The sequence below is a fragment of the Paroedura picta genome, chromosome 16 (assembly GCF_049243985.1).
Source record: "Paroedura picta isolate Pp20150507F chromosome 16, Ppicta_v3.0, whole genome shotgun sequence".
Taxonomy (NCBI): domain Eukaryota; kingdom Metazoa; phylum Chordata; class Lepidosauria; order Squamata; family Gekkonidae; genus Paroedura; species Paroedura picta.
This window is the reverse complement of record NC_135384.1, coordinates 13603963-13616149: the sequence shown is the minus strand read 5'-3', so window position 1 is coordinate 13616149 and position 12187 is coordinate 13603963. Positions and strand designations below refer to the sequence as shown.

At 41.4% G+C, this 12187-nt stretch overlaps 3 protein-coding genes across 3 annotated transcripts; all 3 read left to right on the top strand.

Moving 5' to 3' along the window:
• Positions 1-507: 507 nt before the first annotated feature.
• Positions 508-1569, top strand: LOC143825365 (olfactory receptor 6F1-like). The gene has a single exon (XM_077313391.1). It carries the CDS (start codon positions 508-510, stop codon positions 1567-1569), a length of 1062 nt encoding a protein of 353 aa, XP_077169506.1.
• A 4892-nt stretch (positions 1570-6461) lies between these two features.
• Positions 6462-7510, top strand: LOC143826347 (olfactory receptor 6F1-like). The gene has a single exon (XM_077315113.1). It carries the CDS (start codon positions 6462-6464, stop codon positions 7401-7403), a length of 942 nt encoding a protein of 313 aa, XP_077171228.1. The 3' UTR covers positions 7404-7510.
• A 3390-nt stretch (positions 7511-10900) lies between these two features.
• LOC143825364 (olfactory receptor 287-like) lies at positions 10901-11842 on the top strand. Its single transcript, XM_077313390.1, has one exon. The coding sequence runs from the start codon at positions 10901-10903 to the stop codon at positions 11840-11842; it is 942 nt and encodes a 313-aa protein (XP_077169505.1).
• Positions 11843-12187: the final 345 nt, after the last annotated feature.

The window sequence follows — 12187 nt, the reverse complement described above, 5'->3', positions numbered from 1 at the left end:
TACAATTCATACTGAGGCCCAATGGGTTGGATGAATTTGTAGTGGTTGTTGTAGGAGGGAGGCTTGGGGGCCATTGGGAAGCGGTGGTTTAGGTTGACCTCAACCAAATGCCTGGCAGAGGAGCTCCCTTTTGCAGGCCCTGCAGCACTGTTCAAATTCTGTCAGGGCCTTGATCTCCTCTGGGAGCTCGGTTAAAAAATTAACAGTCAGTGTAGACAAGTGGTCTACACAAACTTCACAATAGGAAAGGGACAGTTTGGTTTATGAAGTTTTCAATAGGGGAACAAGCTGGATTAAACTAATTTTTCTGCCGGTGGAAAGGAAAGAATGATCTTCTCTGATCCTCTCATAGATAGATTCTGATTGGGACAGGGGTGGGGGAAAGGAAGAAGATTGAGCAGAATAAGCAAAAAAGTTGATTTGTCTTACCTAATGTTTAGTTCTTGGTGACGTCATTTTAGGTATTAATTCAACCACTGGTTTCAGAAGGGGAAATAAAGTGGACAGATGGAAGCATACAATCCAGGTGAAAGAAATGAAACCACCCTTATGGAATTCATCCTTCTTGGCTTCCCTGCATCCCCATGTCTGCAAATAGTCATGTTCATCCTCTTTCTAATTATGTACATCTTGACCGTTTTTGGAAATATGTCCATCGTCATTTTAGTGAAAACTAATCGTCAACTTCATACGCCTATGTACTTTTTCCTTTGCAGTCTTTCTTTCCTAGAGGTATGGTACACCACAGCCTCTATCCCTAAAATCCTTGCCATCTTCCTGGGGAAGAGCAGAACCATCTCTTTCACAGGCTGCCTTCTACAGCTCTACTTTGTTTTTTCATTTGGGAGCACTGAACAATTCCTGCTTTCTGTCATGGCTTACGACCGATATTTGGCCATCTGTCACCCACTGCACTACCATGCAATTATGGACATCAGCCTCTCTGGCAAGCTGGCATTTGGTTCTTGGGTTTGTGGGTTCCTGGTGGTTGTGATACCTGCTTTTCTGATCTCAAGGTTGTCCTTCTGTGGATCCAACGTGATAAACAACTTTTACTGCAGCATTGACTCCTGGATAGTTTTGTCCTGCACGGACACCTATGCCATTGAGATAGTATCCTTTGTCACGGCTGTCATTGTCATCATAGGTTCGTGCCTGATAACCTTTATATCCTACATATACATTATCTCTACCATCCTGCACATCCCTTCTGCCAAAGGACGACAAAGGGCCTTTTCCACATGTTCCTCCCATCTTGCCACTTTGATTATTTGGTATGGCTCTACCATTTTTCTCTTTGTCAAACTTTCTAAGCAGACATCTTTAGAAATTACCAAAATAGTGAACATCCTCAGCCTCATTGTGGTTCCCTTGTTGAATCCTTTCATCTACACACTGAGAAACAAAGAGGTAAAGGGCGCATTCAGAAACTCATTGCACTGGGGATGTGACAATACTCCTATTGTGTGGTTAGGGGACAGAGATAAATCAACACATAAAAATATGGCTACATTACACAGCTTCAGGCTACAAATATGCAAATGGTTAAGCAAGCTGAAATTGATCTGAAACAAGTTTCTCTTCTCTACATTTAATATAAATCAGTTTGGCCTGCCTTGCTCCCATCAAAGACTCAAAGCACCTAACAAAGAGCTATTGCAACATATAAAATCAAGCGATAAAATTATCACACATAATTGATCAGCCATCAACCCAATCTTTATTTAAAGTCCTATCTAATAACTACCCCCTGTCACAGGGCTATCCCCTGTCAAATATACAAGATCCGCTGTGCATAAATGCAGAGAGATGACAGGGAAATCCAGGAGGGGCAGTGAAGGGGACAGCCAGCTAGCTTAGCATATTTCAAATCGTTCCCTCCTTGTCTCTGATCAGCTTACTGAGGCTTTATTGGTTCATCTGAGAGTCTCTTCCTCTCTCCCAGCAGACAGACAGGTGTCTATCTCTTCTCTTTCCTACAAAGTATGTTCTTTTATTCAATAAATCTTAAAAAAAATAAAATAAGCAGCATGTCCTCATCATTTCTGCATATTTAGATTCTACCATAAAAGAGTCATATGGCTTTGTGGGAGTTCAATTTTTTTTCCTTCAAAATCCAAATAACTGAAACAGTGATGCAGAACAAAGTTTCAGTACAATGGCACCTTGAAGGCCAATGAAGTTTCGCTCAAGTGGTTGATTTTATGTTCGCAACACACCTTGTCAATGAAATGGGACTTACAAAACCGCATTATGCATGGTAGCAGCCAGCCTATGTACTCATCCCCCAGCATATACGGCTACCCTGACATACCGCATTCATGCACGCAAAACTCCGGGGCTAGAAATCCAGGCATGCTGCCTGAAAGCAGCAGCATTGGGGCTGAGAGCAGGGGTAAAGGGGGCTCCACTGCACAATGGTGGGGAGTGGCATGCTGCTCTCCCACCAAGGTGGGGGTGGGACTCCCCAGCCAGCTCCATGGCTCTGCTGAACTGACAGGGGGGTGCGGTGTCCCTGCAGGGACACCGTACGTCAGGGGAATGGCCAGGCTGAAAGGCCCATCTCTGCCGATTATGCATAGCACTGGCTCAATCCAGCCCTCATTTGCACTCGCGTCATCCCAGGGAATGTGGGAAATTCTGTGTTCCCTTGCCATGGGTCTTTCAGGGTGCTGTGCCAGGCCAGGGATGGGATGGCGGCAGCATCATGCATAATCAGGGCTGCCCTCACCATGCCAGGTTTCCTGCCCCATTCATAATCTGTCATAGATAAGTGGCGTATATAAGTATAACTTAAGCAGTGCTATTTTGAGGAGTTTGAGGTTTTCTCTTTGCAGATGTTACTAATTGCCTATCACAGTGTCACCATATTTCAGATTACTTTATGACATTTTCCCCTGGGTTGCCTCTTATTATGCTGATCTGAAACCACACTTGGGAGTGAAATTTAAATTGAGTGGAGGGAGATCCTGAACAGACCACAATCCTTCTCCAATCTACTCAGTGGGACACACCCAGGAAAGGATGACACTGGCAGCCACTGTCAAAGCCACGTATTGTATACTTTTGCCCTGTATTGCCTGTATTGCTTGACTTACCTTGCCATGGGTTGTTTCCTGTCCTGTCTGCATGTCACAATGGTCTTTGATCCTGTATGAGTATTTGATCTATAGTGGTTGATTAGGATAGGTGTGAATGTAGCTAGCTCGCCCTGGGATTTTATGGAGAAGCCCCATGTTGGAAGCAGTGAAAACAAATATAATAATAATAATAACAACAACAACAATTTATTTTTATAGCCTGCACTTCCCAGTTGTCTCGGGGAAGATAACAACAGGCATGTACATGCAATAAAGTTGCATTAATAACAGCTGATAACAATTTGACTTTCCAAATTTAATTATTAATAAGATTATATAAAATTATATTATTAACTTATTAGACCACTTCTGTTAGGATCTTGTGAAAGAGGGGAGCTTCATTTCTGCTGGGGTGTGCTGATCTTTATAGTCTGGAGATGAACAGAAATCTCAGAAGATCTCCAGACCCGACATGGAGGTTGGCTACCCCTAGGTTGGAAATATTCCTTGAGGTTTGAATGTGAGGCTTCAAAAGGGTATAATGTCTCCATAGCCACCCAACCAGCCACAGTATCCAGGGCCTATTTCAGGTATATAAAAAATTGCAGAGAGGAAATAAGGTAGCCAGATAGGTGCAACCTCTTCATCCATTGGCACCCCAGGTGCTGGGGGGGAGCGCTCCTCCAAGGGACAGCCATGGGGTGTGACCTCTTCCTTGTGTACTCTCTGCCTTCCTGCCGACTCCTGTTGCACAGCCATCTGCCCTTCCCATCAGCTTTCCATGTGTGTGTGTGTTTGTATATTTGTGAATCTGGTGCTCTCTCTCTACCTTCATACTACATGTTTGTGTCTGCTCAGATGTGTGTGTGCACCCCTCTGTGTTCCTTTCTGATGCTCTCTTCCAGCCTCCATACAGCATGTTTGGGTTGCTAGGACTCAGGAGCCTGCTACCAGTAGACTTTTGTCAAGACCTTGGAGTTGCTGCGGTGGATTCCAACAACCATTTTAGCATGCATTCTGCCATACATAGCACTAATGACATCACAAAAACTTGTGGTTTTCTTACTCATATTGCAAGCATATCAAGATTGCTGTGACTGGTGGTGATAAGAGATCAACTGTCCAGTGGTCCTCAAATACTCCCCGAGTACTGTAAGCTAGGACATTATTGATGATGATGATTTTATCCGTTCAGTCGTGTCTGACCCTCGGTGATTCTATAGGAAAGTCTTCACCATGCGCCCCTAAGACACTATTATCTATAGCAAAAGTTGTCAGAGTAGTGAATTATTGCAGCATCTGAACTACACTGAGGATAAGAAGCGATGCTTTTTCTTTGATGATGACTTTTTAAAAAACTATCAAGCAGGAGTTTTAATCATGTGTGGTAATTAATCCAAATTAATTAAAATGTACATCCAACTAAACTGCGATAGCTTTTAATGAGGGAAAACAATTCAACACTTATGAGCTATATATGCTTATTAACAGATTGATTATACTTTGCCTCCGGCTGTCCATTTAATGTTTAATTCCTATGGGCATTCTCTTTGTTTGTATTGCTTAAAACCAAATCCATGGAGAGACTGGAGCCCAGAAGACATCAGTGCTTTCTGGGAAATTTTATTTTTCATAATTATGCAAGTACTGTTTGAACTTTCAAAAGTTGATGAAGTCGTTGGCGATCACCTCTCAAAGGAACATTTGGTTAAGATAATATAAAAAGCCTTAAGCAATTGGAAACCCCTGTGTTCTTACTTATGGTTTAGACAAAGTAAGACATAACAGATTCAATCAATGCAAAAATTCATAGAAAACTGTAGTCTGGGAGTGTTTATGTATTAATTATTCTTTAGATGGAATAATGAATCATTATGAACAGTTAATAAAAGTCGTACTTTGGGAATATTGCTACAGTGGAGTGAATCAACGCATATTTGGTAAGTTCCTCTATTTTATTGCTTTGGTTTACATATTCTGAGAGGTTTCACACATTACCAGTAATACTTTGCACATTACCAGTAATAATGAGGACCAGAGGCAAGACTGAACTTGCTTAGCTTCAGAGATCTGTAGAGATCAGGCAAGCCTGAGCCATCCAGATCAGTGCACTCTGAATTACTCTAATAACAAGACAGGATGTGAGAGTCTCTGTTCTGTTTCCTGAGAAATGGGTGGGGTAGGGAATCAAGAGTAATTCTGCATGTTTTTTAATTTATAAACTAAAAAGCTTTAGTTTATGCTATGGTCATTCTCACATAGACTGTAGAAGTCCTTTCCAGTGGTGGCTTTTCCTTCTCTTTTCTGTTTTTCATATTTAAAAAAACTATCCCATAAAAGAATCCTTCTTTTCTGCTTTTATTTGTTTTTTCTGCCTCTGTTTCTTATATAATCTATCACTTCCTTGTTTTGTGAGAGAACATCTAGTCCTTATAGTTTGCCACTCTGTTGCTTCTGATCGTGTGTGTTTTTCTTGCTATATGAATGCAGCCCCAAACCCATATCTCTGTATGACCATTTATGCACTGGGAACTTCACTGCCCTAGCTCCCGTGCAGAAGCGGATGAGGCACACTGAGCCAAAAGCTCCCCTATGTGGGTGCAGGAAGAGGTGGGGCAACCTGCCACGACTAAAACTCCAGCCTGCAGCCCGGCATGAAACCTCCAGTGTGTAAACGGTCTATGAGAGTTTCACAAATCTTTCAGATGAAACGTAAAACAGCATTTGCAACATGAAGTTGGTTTCATTAGGCTGGCTGTGTTGGTCTGTGTTTGAGCTAAATTTGGGTTCATGAGCACCTTCAAGACTTCCCAGATTTTCAGGGTGTAAGCTTTTGAGGGTCAAAGTTCAGATAACAATGGGACTATTAGGTACATCTGTCAAAGGGAGCTTTTAGTCTCAAAAGCTTATACCATGAAAGTCTCATTGGGCTCTAATGTGCTTCTGGACTCAAATCTAACATGAAGCTGGCATCCACAGAGAGATATCTCATAACATTTCTGCATTGTATAAGGAAGCATGCCACAACTCATGATGAGATTTTGAATTCACGGAGGCCAAGAACTTAGAATGGGGTGTTTGCATTCATGTGACAAGAGGAACATTTAGATCAGGTATGAGAATTCTCTGTCAATTCACCTGGCTCATCTGTGTTCCCTTTAAGTCTATCTGCTGTCAGCAAATGATCAGTTTGAGTGTTAGATCTTCTTAATCCATTTGAGCACCGCCCTATGTTTTTCATTCGGTTAAAGCAGAATCTGTTTGTCAAGGTGCAAGCAAATTTTGGTCGAAAATGCTTTACTCCAGTTTCATGACTATAAATGTGATTTGTTAATTCCTGCATGTTCAGCTCTTTGTATCAACAGGTAAAAAAAAGGACAAATGAGGGAGCACAGCCAGGGGAGACAGAATGGAACAAGTATGTCAGACTTCATCCTTCTTGGTTTCCCTGGATCTCTGTATTTGCAAATGTTCATCTTTACGCTCTTTTTAGTTATATATATCCTGACAATAATGGGAAATCTGGCCATCTTTATTCTAGTGATAACAAACCGCCGCCTCCACATTCCCATGTATTTCTTCCTTTGCAATCTCTCATTCCTGGAGATATGGTACACCACGTCCTCCATGCCTAAGACCCTCGCCATCATTCTGGGGAAGAGCAGGAGCATCTCTTTCACTGGCTGCATCCTCCAGATGTACTTTGTTTTCGCCTTTGGCTGCACAGAATATTTCCTGCTCTCCGCGATGGCTTATGACCGATATTTGGCCATATGTTACCCTTTGCACTACAGTAGTATTATGGACCTCAGCCTCTCTATTAAACTGGCATTCAGCTCTTGGCTGTGTGGCTTCCTTGTGATCTGCATACCAGCTTTTCTCATCACAAGACTGTCCTTCTGTGGGCCCAACGTGATCAATCACTTCTACTGCAACATCGATTCATGGATAGTTCTTTCTTGTACTGACACCTATGCCATTGAGATGGCAGCTTTCGTGATCTCAGTCATCGTCATCTTGGGCTCGTGTCTGATAACCTTTCTTTCCTACATATACATCATTTCCACCATTCTGCGCATCCCTTCGGCCAAAGGACAGCAGAAGGCTTTTTCAACGTGCTCTTCCCATCTTGCCGTGGTGATGATATGGTACGGTTCCACCATCTTTCTGTTCGTCAAGCCGTCCAAACGGACATCTTTAGAGATGACCAAAATTGTGAATATCCTGAATACTATTGTGACTCCTTTGCTGAATCCTTTCATCTACACACTAAGGAACAAAGATGTGAAGGAAACCTTGAGAAATTGCTTCCACTGGAGATGAACCAAGTATTATGCGGTGTGGTTTGTTATGTAGGATAAAACATTAATAGTCTGCATAAAGTAAACAGATTTTGGTTGGACCTTTCCTGTTTTTTCATGCCTGTTCTATACGCCTGAGTCTTTCTGACCAAGAGCATAAGTGAATGACAGAAATGCAGGATTTGTAAACCAATGGCCATTCAGAATGTGGTCCTTCTAACTGAATTTAAACTTTTTTGTGATTTCATTTTGGAAGTAAAATTGTTACATGTGTATTTTTGCTTGTTTCTTTATTCCTGTGTTGTCTGTGCATTGTGCACATTTGTCAATTGCTTCTTAAAAACACACGTGTGTCATAGTTTGTGGGCCAGGGGAGTAGGCAGGAAGGAGGCTTCCATTGACCACATGATTCTCCCAGGCTGGAAACAACTCTCCGTCTCTATTTGGTTTCCAACTTTCCCGCCCACCCTTCCATTGACTATGGTTTATTATATGGATATTGGTTTATGTTGCTCTTTTACTGCCACAGCTTGGTGTTGGTTCGGCCATTGAGACAGATCCTTTTAGAGTAGGGACTGTGCCTACATGCCTGCTTCCTTCACTTGGGTGGCACCTTGGGGATGTGAATCCACACAGTCAGATGCTCAGGTAGGGGCTGTCAGCTTATATCACCAGGTGGTGGTGGGACCATGTAGAGGCCAGCATACACATGCGTCTCTGTGTTTCTCCACTTCGTGACTAATTCCCCTGCAGGTGAAGGATGGGGTTTGTCAGAGAGTATTGCTCCTGGATTGTATGCAATAACATAAGCTGAGGCCATACCGTTTATCAAAAATGTTTTTTGTGTGTGTTTATTCCTTCAGCTCCTCACAGGCAAAATATTTCTTCTGTGCACTGTCTCTGAATTAGCTCTTGAATTACTATGATCAGGACTCAGAATTTAAATGGCAGACCATTCTGCTTTTTTTCTACCTTTAACAAATAATTTATTTGTGGAATTCCTGATTTACAGGTATTATATTAGAAGAGTTTTGGAGGTTTCTGTTTTGAAACAGGTTCACAAGATCAAGAGCAAATGTGAGCAAACAAACATGCACATACTCAATCTCTCTGGCTTCCTACTTTCTATTAATTATATGAGAAAATGATAGAAGGGAGGGGTTATCTGACTGATAGAGGAGTCCAGACTCTGAATCACAGTTGTTTTCCCTTTCTGCCTTACATGAAAAGGAGTAGAAGAGCTGATGTGGCACAATGTTTAGAGTGTTGGACTAGGACTTGGGACAATTGAATGTACATGCCTACCCTGATCCTGAGGCTCACTGCATGACCTTGGACACACCACCACAGTCTTTCAACCCAACCTTGCTTCACGAAGTGATGGTTGTGAAAATAGGGTGTCATAAGCTGCTTTGGGTGTCAAATACGAAGTGTGATATCAACGGAAATAAGAAGTAGGGAAAAGCACCATGATTTCTGCAAAAGAAAAGGGAACAGAGCAAAAGCTAGTTTCTCATGGACCATTTATGCACTGGAGGTTTAATGCCAGGCTTCAGGCTGGAGTTTTAGTCATGGCAGGTTGCCCCACCTCTTCCTGCACTCACACAAGGGAGTATTTGGCTCGGTGCTCCTCATCCGCCCCCTATTTGTGTTCCTGCACAAGAGCTGGGGCAGTGAAGTTCTCAGTGCATAAACGGTCATGGAGATAAGCACCCTCTGAAGCAGGCTTTATCAACCTTGAGAAACCCTGGGGTTTCTTGTTGGCCCTGGAAAATTTTCCTGAACATGTGGGTGTTAATTTAAAAAACAATTACTTCTAAAATTGTTAATAGGAGCATATTGATTGATTGATTGATGGATGGATTCGACTTATTGCCTGCCACTCTCCTAACTGGCTCGTGGCGGGTTACAGTGTGTCCATTAAAACCCCATTAAAACCATTCCAGACATTCCTCTGTTTACAAACAGACTCCAAAAAAACATTTTTTAAAAAACATGGCAGACTACAACCCACTAACCCCTCAAAAAAGAAAAGCTAATACAGGAGCGGGAGGAGAGAGTGCAGATCACCTGGAAAGTGCTTACGCTCTATAACCATATATGAACAAGAAAAAAAATTAGCAAGTGGCATTGGGTTATAATCTAATTTTTAGAATTTTATTCACATGTCTATATTTATTGTAATTTGTATTTTACTGATGTACCCCACTCTGAGACCAATTCTGGAGAGGGGTGTGTTAGAACTCTCAAAAATAATAAATAAATCAGTAGTAAGAGTTTCTTGTGGCCACACGGACGAGAGAACAGGCAAATATAAGGTGGCAAATGGCAAAAATGGCATGGACGCCATCAGGAAACAGCACCCCAAAGATGTTTGAGAGGCAATATATACCTAAATATAATTATTGCTATAGTATGCAAGACAGATCCTATATCAAACACCTGTACGATAAAGGTGATACATCTCAATCAAATGTCATTGAAATAGATTGTTCCCCAGATAACTTTTGAAAACCTCCCAAGAAGAAACTAATCACAGCTTGTCAGTATCTTCCAGAAACTGAATATATGAGGTCCTTGGGAACTGAGTAATGGCCCAGCTCAGATAAGTCCTTAAGGGAGCAGAACAATCTTTGAATTCTTTGGGGACAAAATCACAAGGCAATTTCAGGTTGGGATGACTGAAAACTATGTATTTAGCTTCATGCATCTCAGGCAGAAATTGTTTTGGAGGGGCTAAATGTTAGGCTTTAACCAAGAAGCCATCCATTCAACACAAAATACAGTATCAGGTTTTATAAGATCTCTGAAGGAGGGATAACTGGAAGAGTAGTTCAGTAAATTCAAAACCATCTGTTGCACTGTCCTTTTCGGAGAATAAGTGGTAAGTGTTCTTTTGGTTTTTTAATATCTTTCTAAGTCTTACACATCCACAATCCAGTACCAAATTCTGCTATCTATTGTTTGCCTCTAATTTTTTCCTTGCAGAAATATTTACAAGATCCAGATAACTTTTTAGAACATCCTCACTCAACTCTTCTCTTTATTACAGTCCACATGGCTTTTATCAATGCATGTCACATGATCCCCAACATAGCTTATTTGGGTATCCAAAGAGTACTGGTTCTCATTTCTGCATCAGCTGACATGCTGGCTGGATCCATCTGTAATGGAAGATCACATCCATAATGGAGAACATGCTGTGGAATAGGAGGAAAGGATTAGCATTCTAGACATTATTTTCTCTTCTATTATTTTGTCAAAGCTAATCCATGATGGTGGTTATGGCAACGGTTACAATTAAAAGACAAACAATGGGAAATATTCATTTTATATATCTGATTCATTTTATATATCACTAAGAATGAAAAGTGAGAGAAATAGAATGAATCCCTTAGTATTGCTGCTTCTCCAACAGTCAGTGCATGTCTTTATAACTGAAACCCCAAGGTCTTAAATTAAAGTAGTACTTGTGAATGTTTCATTCAAAATTTTGTCTCAGCAGACAAAACAAGGGAAATGGGAGGATATATTCAGAGAGGAGAAAATGAAACAAGAGTGATAGAATTCATCCTTATCGGCTTTCCTGGGGCCCCATATGTACAGATGTTCATCTTCACACTCTTCCTTATCATGTATCTCCTGACAGTTCTGGGAAATATGTCCATCATAATTGTAGTAATCAAACAACAATGTCTCCATTCTCCCATGTACTTCTTCCTCTGCAATCTCTCTTTCCTAGAGATATGGTACACCACTGTGATAATTCCTAAGACCCTTGGAATCATTATGGGGACTAGTAGAAACATCTCCTTAGCTGGCTGCAATCTACAGATGTACTTAATTTTTGCCTTTGGATGCACAGAATATTTCCTGCTTTCTGTCATGGCCTATGACCGATATTTGGCTATATGTTTCCCTTTGCACTATAGCACCATCATGGATATTAGCCTTTCTGGGAAGCTGGCTGTTGCCTCTTGGCTGTGTGGATTTCTTCTCATCTGTATACCGGCATATCTGATCTCAAGATTATCCTTTTGTGGCTCCAATGTGATTAACCATTTCTTATGCAACATTGATTCATGGATAGTTCTCTCCTGCACAGACACCTATATCATTGAATTGACAGCTTTTATTATTTCCATCTTTGTAATCTTGGGCTCCTGTCTGATCACCCTTCTTTCCTATATATACATCATTTCTACCATTCTACAAATGCCTTCTGCCAAAGGACAGCAGAAGGCTTTTTCTACATGTTCTTCCCATCTTGCTGTTGTAGTTATTTGGTATGGATCCACCATCTTTCTTTATGTTAAACCATCTAAGCGGACATCTTTAGAAATTACCAAAGTAGTGACCATTCTGAATACCATTGTGACACCACTGCTGAATCCTTTCATTTACACCTTAAGAAACAAAGTGTTCAAGGAGGCTGTGAGAAGTCTGCTGCACAGGGGATAGAAAATAATGTGTTGTTATAAATTCTGCAGGAGGATGGACCATGCTTTAAAAATATGGCAAGAGAGACCATGGTGATCATCCACGTGGACATCTTATTATCCTATGCTTGATCCACACAGGCTGTGGTTGGCCAGGTAGATCAACTGACAGGCACACTAGTCAGTGCCCTGATCTAATTGTCCCATGATGTGTCAAGGCTTCTTATAGCTGTTTCTAATAAAGTTACTCCAAAAAGCTGAAAGTGACTATGGCATGGTTGGTATTTCCAAAAGGAGGAGAAGAAGAAGAAGGCTTGGTTCTTATATGCCTTTTTCCTCTACCCGAAGGAGTCTCAAAGCGGCTTAC